At 30.8% G+C, this 17941-nt stretch overlaps 1 protein-coding gene across 4 annotated transcripts; it reads left to right on the top strand.

Moving 5' to 3' along the window:
• The first annotated feature begins 8143 nt into the window (after positions 1–8143).
• On the top strand, positions 8144–16402 carry LOC117916885 (protein SENSITIVITY TO RED LIGHT REDUCED 1-like). Of its 4 annotated transcripts, XM_034833096.1 has the most exons (5): positions 8148–8245; positions 10257–10266; positions 10633–10744; positions 12208–12315; positions 15283–16402. In XM_034833096.1, exon 5 carries the CDS (start codon positions 15419–15421, stop codon positions 16226–16228), a length of 810 nt encoding a protein of 269 aa, XP_034688987.1. In that variant the 5' UTR covers positions 8148–8245; positions 10257–10266; positions 10633–10744; positions 12208–12315; positions 15283–15418; the 3' UTR covers positions 16229–16402. The 4 variants fall into 4 exon arrangements, with proteins under 4 accessions (XP_034688986.1, XP_034688988.1, XP_034688987.1 ...); XM_034833094.1 differs by lacking the exon at positions 12208–12315; XM_034833095.1 differs by lacking the exons at positions 10257–10266; positions 12208–12315 and having other exon boundaries at positions 8144–8245.
• The last annotated feature ends 1539 nt before the right edge of the window (positions 16403–17941 follow it).

Genomic DNA, 17941 nt, shown 5'->3' with positions numbered 1-17941 from the left:
TTAGTCCATTTTATTAGATGAAGTTGATGTTTTTAATTCCAATTTAATTTAGTATTAATCTATTTTTTAGTTTAGCTTGAATGAGTTTGTGTGTTTCTGATTTCATTAATTTTGATTTTAATCCCTTTATATTCAATTTTGTAGTTGATTATAATTTTAGTTAATTAATTTAGTTAATCACATGTTATTATTTTCATGTTTTAAGTATAGTAATTTTAATTTTGATCCATCAATATTTAGTTTGAGTGTTTTAAGAGTTTTGGTTTATTAATTTAGTTAATCACATGTTATTTTCATATTTTAAGTATGGTAATTTTGGCTTTGATCTATTAATATTTAGTATAAGTTTTCTGGAATTTTAGCTAATCAATCTAGTTAATTACATGTTACCTTTTTCATATTTTCAAGTTTGCTAAACTTTGGTTTTTGATTTATCATATTTTGTTAGAATGTTAATTTACTTTAATTGATCCCACATTGCTATCCCCATATGCTAAGTTTGTTGACTTTAATCTTTGATTGGTTTTTTTTTTTGTCTTAATTAATGCATTTCTTGAAATCTAGATGTTAGTTATGGATAATATTTTTGTTAGCTTATTTGATTTGGAAGTCATTAGTTTGTTGTCTTAGTGAATGTTGGTCAAATCCTTTTTTTTAAGGTCACTGGAAACCCATGAAGGTTAGCCCTACTCTCACCACTTTAGTCGACATGGTTGTCTAAAACTTTATTTTGTGATTTTGTTTTCTTTTTGGGTTGCCTATGTTTGATGCTTGAATATTGTCCTTTGTAAATCATTCTTTTCTTTCTTTTTAAAAGCTTTTCTTTCTTTTTAAAAGAAACCTTTCCTCAAAATGTTCCTCCTTAAAGTGTATTTCGAAAATTCATTTAGAATCCTTGGAATAAAAAATCTCATTTTCTTAAAATAATATTGTAGACCCCTCCCCCCCCCTCCAGGAGAGAGAAGGGAGCTGAGATTTTTTTTTTTTTCTTTTCTTTTTCTTTTTGTATATAATCTTCTAACCACCCCGGGAATTAAGCTGATGGGGCGGCCAGATGGGACGTGAACAGGAATGGAGGTTTGGCTTGCTGAAGAAGACATCAACAGAAGAATGAAGTGAAGGGGGGGGGGGCGGAAAGAAGAAGGGGGGATTTTGGAGAGGAGTTTTTGCTGAGGAAAACGAGCAGCTGCAGGCGAGTTTGAGGTGAGTCTCTTGCTTACTTTGACTCATATTCATCTCATCTCCTTCACGTTTCGGTTTGCTTCACATTACTCATTAGTTTGGGTTGGATAATATATTGAATCTCGTTATTTTTCTGGATTATTTTCTCGTTATTGTTGTTGATCTCGTTGTTATCCTTATGGTTTGGCTTGGGGTTAATGAGACTATATTTCTCAAGCATTTTTGTAACTCCGGTTTGAGATCCCCTCACCGGTAAAGACCAGTTACGAACCCACTAGTTGTAATGAAGGGAGTTTGTGACTATTCCAGCAAGTATGTGCATGTCTTCTCACTCTTTTATGTAATCACTCATCTCACCCCTTCCAGTTTCTCAAGTCCCATGTGTACGTGATCATCACGCATGCACCCGAGACCATCATTCACCCCCCATTTTCATACCCATGCAACCAGTTTTTCTCACCCTCTCATCACCCACATTTTGTCTCACCCAAACCCGTTGTTTTGCTGAACCCATCACCACCACCACTTGGCTATTCTGCGCCTCCTACCCCATGTCTGCTCCTGCTCGCGAGTTTCCGACGCCGTGCTGCACCCACGACGGAACCGCGGCCCCCATCGACGCATACCATGGGCAATGGCGCTCTCGCCGTTGTGGCAATCTTCGCGCCACCAGCTGAGGCGTCGCTGCTACACGATCCTCCTTTGCCACCACCTCGCAACGTCTTCCATGACCCCGTCTAGCCTGCCCACCACCATTCTCTGTCAAGTAATAGAAGCTGGTTTGAAATGGTACCAGCTGGAAGGTGCATCTTCAGGCAAAAGTGTTAAGAGCTAAGGATGCAGCCCATGGATTGGTAGTTGGGCTTCTCTATCCCAAGCCCAAATTTGCATAAGTGTCCCAGGCCCGAATTTGCATATTATTTCAATTATTATTATTAATTATTATTATTATTATTAACTATTATTATTATTATTATTAGCCATTATTATTATTATTATTATTATTATTATTAACTATTATCATTATTATTATTATTATTATTAACTGTTATTATTATTATTATTACTATTATTACCATTATTATTATTATTATTATTATTATTATTATTATTATTATAAGCTAAGCCCATTTCCAATTCCTAAGCCCATGTCCAACCCTATCCTAAACCCTTTTAACCCCTTTTAAAAGCCTAAAAGCCTATCATTATTAACCCCTCTTCAAAGTCCCTTTTCAAAGCCCAAGGTCCATCCCTAAAGGCCCAGATCCTAAACCCCTTTAACCTCTTTTCAAAGCCTGCCCTCAAGGCCCAGATCCTAAGCTCTTTAACCCCTTTTCAAAGCCCATCTTAAAGGCCCAGATCCTAAAACCCCTTTTAAAAGCCTCCTAAGCCCATTTCCAACCCTTAACCCCTTTTCAAATCCCTAAAGCCCATATCCTAAACCCTTTAACCCCTAAAGCCTATTATTATTAACCCATTTTCATATTATTATTATTATTATTGTTATTGTTATTACTATTCTTATTATTTTTATTACTATTGTTATTATTATTATTATTATTATTAGCGGATATTATCATTATTAACGGATTATTATCATTATTATTATTAACGAATATTATTATTATTATTATTATTATTATTACTATTATTATTAACGGATATCATCATTATTAATTATTATTATTGCTATTATTATTATTTATTATTATTATTATTACTATTATTATTATTATTATCATTGTCATTATTATTATTTGTTCAATTTTTCGAATCTTATTATTATTATTATTATTATTGTTAATTCAACTTTCAAGATCTTATTATTGTTATTATTATTATTATTATTATTGTTGTTGTTAATTCAACTTTCAAAATCCTATTATTATTATTATTAATTCAAACTCTCAAAATCTTATTATTATTATTATTAATTCAAATTTTCAAAATCTTATTGTTATTATTATTATTATTATTATTATCATTAATTCAAATTTTCAAAATCCTATTATTATTATTATTATTATTATTATTATTAATTCAAACTTTCAAAATCCTATCATCATTATCATTAATTAGAACTCTCGAAATCTTATTAATATTATTATTATTACTATTATTAATTCAAACTTTCAAAATCTTATTATTATTATTATTATTATTAATTCAAACTTTCAAAACCTTATCATTATTATTATTATTAATCCAAACTTTCAAAATCCTATTATTATTATTATTAATTCAAACTCTCAAAATCTTATTATTATTATTATTATTATTAATCCAAACTTTCAAAATCCTATTATTATTATTATTATTTCAAACTCTCCAAATCTTATTATTATTATTATTATTATTATTAATTCACACTTTCAAAATCTTATTGTTATTATTATTAATTCAACCTTTCGAAATCTTATTATCATTATTATTATTATCATCATTATCATTAATTAGAACTCTCGAAATCTTATTAATATTATTATTATTATTATTATTAATTCAAACTCTCAAAATCTTATTATCATTACTATTATTAATTCAAACTTTCAAAACCTTATTATTATTATTGCTATTAATTCAAACTTGCGAAATCTTATTGTTATTATTATTATTATTATTATTATTACGAATTCAACTTTCAAAATCTATGTCCCTGCAGTTTAATTCCCTAAAGTTCATTTCTCATTTTCTTTGGCAAATTTCATTTTAATTACCGAAGCTCTAATCTTTTAAATTTAATTCCCAAAATCTCCAATTTTCCAATAAACTCCAAGAATCCAGTTTTCACCCGAATAGTTCTAATTCCATTTCATTCCCTAAATAATCTTCTGATCTTCATAATTCTAAAACACGGAATTTGTGAGACTAGTCCGTGAATAATAAATTGGGCTTTGGTGGGGGGCCCTATGTTTGATCCCTATTGATTGTCAACTGTTGTGCTCAATATATTTTGCTTAATCTTCGTTTTGCACTCCGATATGCATGAGCTATAATTTGTATTTGTTAATTGTGTACTAATCTCATTTCTTGAAAGCGCATTGTGGCTCGTAGCCCAGGTACGCATACACTCTCATTCTGATACTTCACTATACATGTTCTGATTCTCATATGTGCATGATCATCCAGGATATTCATTGATTTCCTCATCAATTGTCATGATTGCTTCATTTTATTAGTAGAGACCCGACTTTAGGGACTTAGAGGGGTGCTACGGCCTCTACCGTACCTTCCCGATAAGTAACCTGACCCCCGAACCCGATCCGGTTTTTCATAGACCACCTTTTTCGAAACAAGGAGTCACACTTAGGGTTTTTCTTTCTTAATTTGTTTACCCTTTTAAAAATAAAACAAAAATAAGTGGCGACTCCAAGTCAATTTTTCTTAATCAATAAAGATCATTTTTCGAAATCAAAAGCGAGTTTCTCCATCGAGTGGGAAACGCATGAGCCGAAATGCGGGGTCCACAAATATGCAACCATTTGTTTGATCAGTTTGCATCCTTCTCAATTTTCAATGAAAATTTTGGTTTTGAACAAACTACGAATTAAAGCTTGTGGTCTCAAATAAATGGGATGATTCTAGGCTAAATTTGTGTATATCAATTGGGGAATTGCTGAAACCCCTACATAAGAAAATCTTTTCAAAACTTATTTTTGCTACCACCTTTGCTACTTGTTGTAATAATATCTATTTATTTTTTTAGGAATTATGTACAAGATGTATGTGATAATTGATGATTTAGTATATTTTGATCATTTTTGCTATGCTAATTAGATAACAAGCATGCTAGGATTGATTTATTTTATTATTTATTATCTAGCCCCCCATGTCCTGAGGAAGCACATTACAAGTTACTTATGCTATCCAGGTATACCCTCTATCACCCATTTTAAATTCTATGAATATTCTTGTCATTGTGAACTATGCCTATGTTTGATAGTGTTTGGGTGTCTTAATATATATGCTTCATTGTTCGATTATTTATGATAAAGCGTATGTTGGGTGATATACTATTTAAACTAACCATTGATGTCTTGTGATAGCGCTTAAGAAGTAGTCCAGGTACGTACCCTAAATCTTCTTTATGATTGTGATTGGTTTTCTTGTTAGACATGCTATTTTTGAAATCACCTAGCCTACTTAAGTATTTATAATTAACCAATTAATTGTCACATCTCCCTCAACTTAGTCAATAGAGACATTTGTAGGGCTTAGAAGGGTGCTACCTTTTAGAGGTACCTTCCCAATAAGTAACCTAATCTCGGACCTAGACTCGGGTTTTCAAAGACATGTTTTTCCAAAAAAATTATGGAGTCATTTTTTAGGGTTTTCTTTCTTATTTTATTTTCCCTTTTAAAATAAAATAAAATAAGTGGTGACTCCGACTTTTTTCAAAACTAATTTTTCATCAAATAAAAAACGAGTCTCACCAATTGAGTGGGACGCACATGAAAAATGCCGATTGAATGGAGATCTCTACAGTTATTATTATTTTTTTTTTTTGGTAAATAAAAAAAATGATTAGTTGTATGCAATTCGTAGTAATCCATATATGTATATAACATGAATTCCTTGTGGCAAACAAAGTCGTGTGGAAAGTTTTGGGCTTCGATTTTCCACTGTAAATTTCTTGGATTCTGATGAATCTAATTGCTACATTTTTCTTATTGCAATCCCGGCATGGGAACACTGCCATCAAATATGGGTCATCCATCTGGTATGGCTCCACCACCACCACCACCACCGCCACCGTCACCACCACCGCCAGGTCCGCTGTCGCATGGCTAACCAACACAATAGGACCATTCATGTAGACAATGTGGCAATCAGCTAGGATAGAAGGGAAAGCAAGAGTTGCTCTCTTTGTTCTTTTTTCACTTTTATCTATTTTCCATGGCTATGTAATCAAGATTATGTTTATTCTTGTTTTTTTTTTTTTTATGTATTTGCCCAATAATCGCCCTTGTACGGTCAAGCTTTAAAATATCTGAATATATCGTCGATATATTCAATGTCCGTGGATCCCAATACAAAATTCGAGGAAGATATATCCATCAACCGATATTTTTGGATATATATTTTTTTTTATTTCTTCTAATTACTTATTTTTACATTTGATTTAATTTATTATCAAAAATATAAAAACATAATAGGTCTTTTTTATATAATCTAAATATTTATTTAAATGTAAAAATATAAATATTAAAAAAAAGATACATATATTATTATTTATTTGTTTAATATATTTAAATTAAAAACGAACCATAATTTGAATATTAAATATATTTTAAAATTACATATGTTATCATAATATTATTGTAAAATAATATATAATACAACTTAATAATAAATGTATACGTAAAAAAAATATATTTTTATCGACATAAATGATATTATTATTAAATATAAAAAATTACATATATATCAATTTTATTTTATTTTTAAAAAGAATTTAAGATATATATTTTTACTTTTTATGTAATTTTTTAAAGGTTTTTTTAATATTTTCAAAATTTTCATTAATTTTTTACATCACTGAAATTTTGTATCAAAATATCTACTTATATATCCTCGATATATTTGATATATCTATAAAATCGAAGTATTGATATTTTTGTGATTACCGATATTTTCATCTTCATGTAGAATTAGTTATAACAGTTTATGTGAATTTTGTTTACAAGGTTCACCTTTTATGAAAAAGAAAATGGTTCTTTTTCGCAATCCATGGATTTAGGAACCTTAATCAAAAGCTTCTTAACATATGTCCTATATCATGATGTTACTCTCAAATGAGTTTATTTGATTTAGGATTTATTTGCTTTAAGAGTGTGTTTTATGGTATTTTTATTCAATAGTACAAGTGTTTTCGTAATTGACATAGATATTGTTATGAAGAAAAATATCTATATGCAAGGATATATCGGTTTTAATATATAATTTATTATTTATCTTATTAAATTAATTTTAATTTATAAAATATTAGAAGTTTATTATTATCATTATTATTTATATTTTAGTTTTTTTTAAATAAACTTAAATTTTTAATATTTTAAAATAAAAACATTCAAAATTAAAAGGATAAATATAAAAATTTTAAAAATGAAGTGATAGTAATTTTTTAGAATATGATTATTGAGATAAATTATGATACATTTAATATTAAAATTATAATTTATTAAATTCAAATGCATTTAATAGTATGAAATAAATGGTAATACATATATGATTTTTTTAATATTTATATTTTTCATATTTAATTATCATATAAATAATATAAAAAATACTTATTAAAAAATTATAATATTGATTTTTATATTTTCATTAATCAATTAACCAATTAATATTTGTTATGAACCTTAACAAATTTAAATTCAATATATATTATCAAAGAGCATTATACTCCAATGGTTAGCCAAATAGATCGAAATTGTTTGATATTGCAAGCTTTGATTTAATCATAATAAAAATGAATAATTAATAATTAATAATTATTTATATAGAGGAAAATTGTTCTTTTCTGAAGTTGCCCTTCAGACGACTTATGTTTTTTTAAAAAAAAAAAAAATTGGACAGATTTTGTAGCCTGTGCGTGGGCTGGACTGGTAGGAAATATCGGGAAATTTCCCGAAAAATCGGTAAAAATACCGATAAATACTGAAATATTGGATGATATTTCCGAAAATTACCGAAATTTCTGTCAACCGATAATCGGTGACGAATATCGCGTCGGATCATTTTGTAGCCTGTACGTGGGCTGGACTGGTAGGAAATATCTGGAAATTTCCCGAAAAATCGGTAAAAATACCGATAAATACTGAAATATCGGAGATATTTCCGAAAAATTACCGAAATTCCTGTCGACCGATAATCGGTGACGAATATCGTGTCGGATCAGGCCGATAAGAGAAATTTCGGAGAAATATTGCCGAAAATTTTCGATATTTCAAACATTGCTCATACCCTTCTCCTTCATTCTCCTCCTCCATCGCTCTCTATCCGAGACTACACAGTAGGAAAGACGCTCCACTTTCATTCCACAAAGTTGATCTTATCGAAGGTAACCCTCTGTTCTTTTCTTGTTTTTCTTTTCTTTTTTTTTAATGTCTGATTGTCTTGAAATGTTAGTTAGGGTTTTGGGTTTTAAGATTGTTTGGTTAGGAGGAAAGTATGAGAAAATGAAATGGTTTCATTGAGTGATATTAACAAGTGCTATCAAGTATCAATAAAATCCGTAAATCCTCAAATGCTTTTAGAGGAATTACTTCCAAGCCTTAACAGTTTTAGATCTATTTTTCAATAGATCAGTCGAGTCTCATTTCCCAGTATTTCTCTCTCTAAAACTCTCATTCTCTATTCTGGTTCACATATGCAAGTGCTCTGTTTAGGGTTTTTGAGTTCAAGTGTTGCAGGTCCGTTTCTTTTTTAAGGAAGAAAAACTTTGTTTGGTGATATCTTGTTATTTAGAGCCCGATTGATATGGTTGTTGTTTCATTGTTATTAGGATTTTGTGGTTTGTTTGATTGTTGTGCTTTCTGTGGTTTGTTGGGATATTAGGATTTTATGGTTTGTTTGATTGTTGAAACCTAAAGGAAAATATAAGAAAATTTTGGGTTTAATCTTATTGATTTCATATTATAGTTTGTTGGGTAGAGCATTTGCGCTCATACTGTTTGTTAGGATGCCCATGAGAGTTCTTAGACTTTGTGGAGACTACCTATAGGAAATAATCTTGCTCGTGTTCCTGGAGACCCAACTTTTATTTTCTCTTTGTTGTAAAGGGTCAGGGAATCAGAACTTATGTTCTGGGTGGAAAGAGCAGGGAATATGTGATGAGAATTTTCAAGTGTTTGATTGCTTCTTGTTTCCTAAATAAACAGGTTCTTTAGGGTATACATGATGGAAAATACATTCTCATTTCCACACAATTGGGAAATCTCTTTCCTTTTTTTTTTTTTCACTGCCACATTTATGTTATTTTGAAATTTGTATTTTATTTATTTGAAACCTAGAGTTTGAAAATTTTGAAGCTTGTTATTGAATCCAAGCTGTCTCAAAGCTCAATAGGATTTGGCCTTAATGCCCAATTTTTTGTTCTGTGGCACTGTTAACAGAGCAGAGCCTGCCCCCTTCCACTTTCCCTTCTCTCCAATCACACACATATACCCAGTCATTAACCCACAACAAGTTTCTTCCTATTTTTCACCTTGTGTTTCTAATTATCCATATTTGTAAAAACATCCGATGGTCCATGCCTATTTGTTTTATAAGAGAAAGAGAACCTTTTATTTGTAGGCATTGGAGTGGAGCCCATCAGGGTAAAAATAGGAAGGTTTCCAATGAATAGTTTACAGATTCATGGCTACTCTTCTTCCTTGTAGAGAATAGATAGAAGTATACCATCTTGAAGATAGGCAGAGCATGCATGATTTTCAAAAGCATGGTAGCAAACTCAACTTTCTGACAGTAGTATGGAGGGTATTGGCATTTTGTTGAACTTTGGAAATGAAGTTAAAAGGCATTTTCCTCTATAGCATATCAGTATGGAAGTTAAGAACCTCCTATGTCTTACTGCTGGTTGCCTCTATGGCAGTGTGAAACTATATGGAGTGGCTACTAGTTTTAATGCAATTTCATGAATTCAATTGCAGCACAACACTCTCAATTCTTCCCTCATTCTCCTCTTCTCCTGTTCTTTTTTTCACGACTTCTGTTTTATTTTTTCTTGTTTAAATCTTTGCAAACCATTGTCTGACTTGTATGTTTATCTTGTCTTTGCTATGCATATATACATGTAAGTTTCAATGTTCTTAAATATATATATATATATATATTTACATTGGTTATTCTTTATTTGATTTGTTTTTTTATTTGTTTCTGTACTCATATTCTGTAAATTTTTAATTATACTGATTATTGTGGATGTGAGATTAGCTAGATTTAATTTAATTTATTTTATTTTATTTTTTGTTTTTCTTCTTCATTTATTTCTTTTTTTATTCATTTGGCCCCGCTGCTGCATTTCCAACCGTCTGAGATACATTTCTTCTCTATTTTCTCTCTTGATCTAGTTTTCTCAAGGTACGTCAAGTTTTTCTTGGTTTTTTTTTTTCAATCTTTGATTTGATTGCCGGGAAAGATGAGGAAAGGATGAGAAGATTTTTCAATTTAAAAAACGGTTTTTCTAAGTGATTTTTCAATTTAAGATTTGTGCAAGTGTTTTCTAAATTTTATCAAACATCTGTTTTTTTTATATATACATAAAAAATACTTTTGAAACTAAAAGTGTCTCTTAGAATCATTGTCAAACCGATTAAAAGTGCGTTTGACAGTTATTTTAGATTACATTTCTAATCTTTCTAATGGTTCAATGATAAAATTTTTAGAGTGTTAAAACTGTAATAATAAAGGGTAAGATAGTAATTTCATACTTTTGTGAGCTCGCAGTTCACAAAAGAGGCTGTGGGCTATTTTGGAGAAAGTAGGAAGGAAGTGAACGGCTGTCAGCTCAGCTCCTGCCACGTCCGGTTCATCTCTGTCTGCCGGCTCACTGCGAATTGTAAGATTTTGATTCTCTAGCTATCTCAACCTTTAGAATAAGATTTTTAATTGCTGATCTGTTTGGTCGCTGAGAAAGACACGGAAAGTAAAAAATTTTGATTATTGCACATGCAACAGCAACCCGCCAATGACCAATATCCTCCTTTTAAATCTCATATCTCCTATTCCTTTGATTTTCTGATTTTCTGATTTTTTTTTTATTATTTTTATTTTTTTATAGCATTTTGCCTTAATCAATCCTCACGCACCCTTATTTTCTCTCCATTCTGGTCTTGTCAGATTCAGCTCCAGTTGTAGTTAAAATCGTAGTTGGAGCAAAATTTGTCAGGCGCCTAGTTGAATAAATCAGTACTTTTTTTGTTCCATATATTAAACTATTGATTATTTATTGTTTGTTTCTAAAATTTTTGTTTGGATTGGATTGGACTGGATTTGCTGCTGTTGCTCCCTTCGGTTTCCGTGAAAATGGAGGAAAATCAAAGAAAACTACTTCTGTTAATAACTCCATAAAATTTTCCACCATTAATCAGATTGTTAATGTAACATAAGTTTCTTGCGCCAAAAATTGATTGATAAATGAATGAAATTATGTTTAATTTTTATGGGACTGCTGGTGAATTTTTTTAGGGCTTTATTAGGTTCATCTCTCATTTTTATGGGTTTCATTTTGTTACATTAATGGTTTATTTCCCCTAGATTCGTTTGGGTTTAGAATCAATGCCCTACCTGTCTTAAGATTTGATGCATTGTATGCATCATTGTTAGCAATTTTCCAGTTTCATTTCCAGAAACGTTTCTTTGAAAAGAATACAAACCTCTGTATAATGTTTCTGGATAATGGCCCATTCTATAGAAATTTTTTTAAATTAAAATCTCTAAAATTATGCAGCCAGACCTCCGGCAGAACAGTGAAAAGCTTGAGCTCTTAAGCTTGAATCCTCATGTTTGGGTCTTGAGAAGCAGCCACTTTATATTAAAATTCCAGACCGTAGAACAGGACTCTTCCCAAGACACTGCTTCCACAGGACAATAACTTCTGAACTGAGATTTCAAACAAGTGTTTTTCCATGTCATTTTTGAAAAATGAAAAACAGTTTTGGGAAACAGAATTGGTGAAGTCCCCCATAATATTCTCTTGCTGAGTTTTTTGTAGGGTTTTCTTGTTCATGGATTTGCAGTTGGGTTGCCATATGCGTTCGCTTTGATGTTCTTCCATGCTAATATGAAGATTGTTTCAGAAGTCTTCATCCTCTGTTACTTCTTGTTGATTTTGATGTGGGTGATTGAGATATTTTTGTGCTTTTGTATTGTGTGTTATGCTTTTCAATTGGAAGCACACATTTGGAAGTGTGTTACATGGAAGGACCTTGTGATATATCACTATCAACCTTAACCATGATGGTGGAAGAATAATATAATAATTGTGTTTTCCTTTTTTGTTTTCTTTTTCTGGTGATACAGTTGCATCATTGGGGAGACCTCTAATTAACAGGAAGGGCTACTCCCTACATAGGATCATCCCCCAAGAATTTCATACTCAATTGCTTTCCAGATCACTCTTTGCAAATGGTAATATGGACATGATATGGCGCTTTTGACAGCTTTTGATACCATTTCTTTTTTATCAGGGTAGTGACCCTAAATGAGTCATGAATCCTTCAAAGTAGACTCTTGCATGAGTGGTTTCAGGAATCATGCATATGTTTTACATAACCTTGATCCTGTTCTTTTAATCTTCTACTGAAAAATACCTCATTTCTTCTTTCACGATCAACTCTTTTCAAGGACAAGTCCTTAAATGTCTTCAAGGGCTAAAATACCTACTTGGTTTGTGAAAACTCTCTGTAACAATCTTCTGTATTTCTATTCCATCAAATTGCCCATATGCCTTTACTTCTTTGGGATTGTTCTTAATATACCTTGAAAGAAAAGATAGAGTGTGGGTTGCCTTGGGTGTCTTGTGTCTAAGAGAAGGAAGGAAAAAAAAACAAACAAGAAAAACCGTATTTGCAAAATGTGTGTAATTACCCAATATTTAAATGCATATCAATGGCCTTAGACAAACACTCACGATATTTTTAGCAGCTGATTTTGTAGAGTTTTTCATATCACCTTTATATTGTCTTGCTTTACACTTTTAAGTGGATAATCACTTTGTGTTTACTGTTTGGGCATTTGGGTTTGGATAAAATTTTGGAGTTCCAGCGGTTTATGAGTTTTGTGATGAGACTGCACATGTTTATCCATTTTTATGGTATCATAACATGGGATCACCTTAAGATTTAATGGATACCGTCCTAAAATATAATGAGCTTGGGAAAGTATGGATTCAAATAGTATTCGTTTGAGTTTTTTTATTTCATTTGTGAGGGAAGTAGAATTCTCTATGAAAATTAAATAAGATGATGGAAGGGCCACTCAACATTGTGTCTCTTGTCCATGCTACCTCCACCACCTCATTTGGGGTTCTCTTTTTAATTCTAAAATTGATGCCCAATATATATAAAATAAAATCTCAATGTCCTTTTTGGCAATTCATCAATACCAAAAAGTGTATTTATTGTTGGACAATACATAATAACAAATACTATGAGAACAGTGTTTTCAAATTATATCTAAACATTAACCGCTTCTACATAAAACCTCTTCTGCTATTAGTACTACCAACAAAAGTGCTACTAGCTAAAAGCACTCACCTGATTTTGCTATAGTTTGGATTTTTTGCTTTCATATTTGCCTATAAGAAAAAACACTGGATGGAATTTTTGTGGAAATGTTAATTTAGGTATAAGCCTGATCTCTGAAATAGAAGGGAAGGCAGTGAGTGCCTTAACACCCCCCTCTCTTTCCTTTGTTTCTTTTTCTTTTTCACAGGTAACCCTTTTTTGGTTCATGGAATCAAACCTTAAATCTCCCAATCCTTTACATCTTGAGCCAGGCCTTAAGGGCTAATGCTTAGGCACCTGATGGCAACCCTAGACACATGCAACAAAGATAACGCACTTTGCATGCCACTAGGTCCAATTCCAACTTCTCCATATTTGTATTTGGAATATTATCATTACCTGTTGGATTATCAATTGCTCATTCTCCATATCTTTTGTATAAGAGAGGGGATATTATATCATATCTCATGTTTGGTTTATGATGAGATAGGATAACTTATCTCATTACTCATCCTATCCTATGTTCAACCAAACATTGGATAGGATAAGTGGTGGAATATATCATCCACATTTTTTTTATCTCTTCTATATAAGATATATTAATCTCATGCTAGGATATTGGATATGCATATCACATGTATTATAAATTTATTTTTTATCAATTTTTTTTTTTATATTTTTTATACTTAGTTTATAAAATAAGTCTTTTTATTATAAATTAAATTTATGGTTAAAAAATAAGAACTAAAAAAATATTTATAAAATAATATTAATATATGATATATATATATATAGAGAGATATATATATAAATATTTTTATATATTAAATAACATAATATAAAAACTTTTTATTTTTAAAGTTTATATTTTAATCATGAATATTGTTAAATATAAGAGAGATTTCATTTTTTAAATAAAAAATCTTGGAATGTGATATAATTTTTATTCTAAAAATTGAAAATAATATATATTTCATATCATTTTTTTATTCATTTCACAAATTAAATATAAATATAATATAATATTGCATATCTCATTGGATATGCTACCTTAAAATATCATGTCCATAAGATATGAATATTCAAGGATATCATATCTCACTGGAAACCATACCTTAGGATATGTATTTCCTATCTAATGGGATATGATATCTTGAGATGTATATATTATATCCTATCCTATCCCTCCAACCAAACGTAACCATAGTGTTTTGGTTTATGCTAGTTCTTGGTAAATGTATTTGGATTTGAAGTTTGATTCTGCTGGATCTGTATGATATTGATCTGATTATATTGGTGTCCTTGATGGTGATGGATAAGGTGGATCTGTTTTTTATGCCTGTGAGATTGAAGTTGAATCTTTTAGTGAGCAAGATAGACATTTACTTATTATGGGCAGAACATTCAGAAAATTGTGTTTATTGTATAAATGATTTAATTGGATTTTCGATTACTTAACAGAGGGTGTCCCATTGATTTTTTTTTTTTCTTTTTGTCCTCCTATGAGAGTTTAGTTATCAGTAGTTTTATCTGATCAATGATCACCAAAGCAGATGTTTTATATGTTGATAGCCTGGTTAATTGTTTGCCATTCTAGTTAAATAACAAATTCTGAGCATGTACATGAGTTAGGCACACCTGCATAATAACATGATTATGAACCAATAAGCACCATGGTCATTCAGGTGTGTGTGTGTGTGAATTGTTTGCTTGTATGCATGTTTATGCTTTGAACTCCTTGATTTAGTGTATGTGAGACATGTGCTTTCATCAAGTATTTATCTTATTTGGCTTCTCCTCCTTGTTTGGGGCTGTTGGGAGTTTTCTTGCATGTATAGTTTTGCTATTGACTCATGCTTGCAAATTACAGGTGGGAGTGATTGGACATGATTTGATAAATTGAATCAACAATGTCTAGTGTGAGAGCATGGTGGAAATTAGTTGCAGATTATCGATTTCTAAAAACCATAAGCTGCATTTAACAATAAAAGATCACTGCATATACTATGGCTGCTTCTGCAAAAACTATCACCCTTGAAAGTTCTGATGCCATTAGTGATTGGACTGTTGTTTTACCTCGCCGTGGTAAGCGGAGAAGAAATTTCCTCAAGAGCAAGCATCCTGAACAACATCAACAACCATGGGTGCCAACTGATCTTGAAATGGATCTTCATAGAGAATCAAAACTGATGCAGAAGATCCAGATCTGCATAAGGAAACTTGAAAACTCTACATTTTATCATGTCCTTTTGGATCAAGTCCAAACTCCTCACATGTTGGAGGCTTTTCTCAGGGTTCTGGGATCTGAATTAAAGATGCAGATGGTGGTATATGGTATAGGCAGCATCGAATCATATGAACCCCCTCGATTGCAGCTTAGCCTGGCAATCTTGCTGAAAAGAAAGTTCAGTTGGATTGGGGACATCGAGGTATTTGATCCAATTCTTTCTGCGACAGAGTCGAGAGTGTTGGAAGCCCTGGGTTGTTCTGTTCTATCAGTCAATGAGCAAGGTCGGCGACAAGCTTCAAAACCTACACTGTTCTTCATGCCACACTGTGAGGCAGAGTTATATGATAATCTTCTACAGGAAAATTGGAGAACAGAGCGTATGAATAATATTGTGTTGTTTGGAAACAGCTTTGGGACATATGAACAGCATGTATCAGAGTTTAGGAGCTCAACACTTGTTGATTCCTCGAGGCATATCTTGGCTGTTCGAAAGTTCACGCGTGAATTTGCAATCAAGACAGTTTCAGATGATTATTTTGGAGCCTTTCATGATTCAAGCTGGCATTTCTTCAGCCTTGTTGCTTGAACAGCTTTGCAGTTCACAAGCAAGACTGAATGATGATTGAAAACGATCTTATTTTTAATCTTTCATTGCGTTTAAAACAAGTTTACTGTTCTCTTAGTACCTGAAACAACCCCCATAACATTATTTCAAAGTCTGTATTATCACTAATATGCTCTCGGAGATGCTTCCAATTTCTCTTTACTGAGGGAGAGTAGAAAAAATGAGTGTGCTTTGAGTGGGAAAATGGTTTAGAAGAACACCAGATGATGGGGAACCATCTAGGATTTAGCCTACAAGCATCCTTGCACCTTCCCAAGTCAAAATAAATAAATAAAAAGAAAAAAAAAATGAAAAAAAAAAAAGAAAGAAAAGAAACCAAAATAAAATGGTCACTACCACCACCAATCTTTCTTTCGGCTACCCAAGCTACAATCACCACTCCTTCCTTATTTTTAATTTTTTTTCTTTTGGGTTTTTTTTAATTACTATTTGCACCGATTGGACAACAATTACCTAACTTGGTGAAATGACATATTTTTTACAAGTAATTTAAAAAAATAATTTCTAAAATACCGTAGTGGAAAATAAAATAAATTTTAAAATACTGTAGTAATAAAAATAAAAATTATTATTAAAATCGTTTCTTTAAGAGATGATTTCTTATATATATATTATTATTATTATGGGAGAGATCATCTCTTCATTAAAAAAAAATTAAATTATCTTTTTAAAAGATGATTTTCAAAACTCTATTTTTTCATTTCCTAAAAATATTTTGACAAATAATATATTTATACAATAGTATAATTATTATAAATATATGTACTATAAAATTAAATAATTTTATTTATTAAATTTAATATATAAAATAATTATAATTATTGAGATATTTATGAACAAATTTATAAAAATATAAATTAAGTTTAACATCCAATATTTATAATTTTTATATTAAATTAGATATTGATTTAAAATATATTTTGTTCTTTATCTTCAATTTTTCTTTAAATTAATTTAATTAATTATAACTCATAAAACTAATTTAGTTTTATATTGTTTTTTATTTATAAGATAAACAATATTTATCATGTTGTAAAATTATAAAGTGAAAGGAGAAGAAAACAAGAAAGAGAAATCAAAATATAGGAAGAGAATATAATAGAATTTCATTAGAGGTATCTCCCTTTTATAGGGAGTCACAAAGAGATATACATCAATATGGATGATCATCCACAAGTTCTCTTAATCCAATAAATTCTCATATTTTATAACACTCCCCTTTGGATGATCATAAGAATATGTCTCATTAAAACCTTAATAGGAAAAACCCTATGGGAAAAACCCTAGTGAAGGAAAAAGAGTACAATATTCTTTTGGATTACTATAACTCCCTCGTTAAAAACCTTGCCAGTAAAACCCATTGGGACAAAACCTGGATGAAGGAAAAAAGAGTGCAGTATATCCATATTATCATTCTCCCCCTCATGTAAACATGATTATGATTTCTTCAACATTTCAAATGGTAGATATCTCGATCTTCGTATTCCAAAGTCATACCTTAATTTTTTCAATGTGGTCAAAGGTAACGCCTTTGTGAATAGATATGCTAGATTATTGCATGACCAAATCCGTTGAACATCAATCTCACCGTTCTTTTGGAGCTCATGAATATAGAAGAATTTAGGGGAGATATGATTAGTTTTGTCACCTTTTATGAATCCTCCTTTAATTTGT

The sequence above is a fragment of the Vitis riparia genome, chromosome 6 (genome assembly GCF_004353265.1).
Source record: "Vitis riparia cultivar Riparia Gloire de Montpellier isolate 1030 chromosome 6, EGFV_Vit.rip_1.0, whole genome shotgun sequence".
Lineage (NCBI taxonomy): Eukaryota > Viridiplantae > Streptophyta > Magnoliopsida > Vitales > Vitaceae > Vitis > Vitis riparia.
Note: the sequence above shows the minus strand (reverse complement) of the source record. Positions and strands in the feature narration are given on the sequence as shown.

What these genes read in the sequence shown, in the direction of transcription:
- LOC117916885 (XM_034833095.1), top strand. Translation starts at nt 15,419, where the DNA reads ATGGCTGCTTCTGCAAAAACTATCACCCTTGAAAGTTCTGATGCCATT.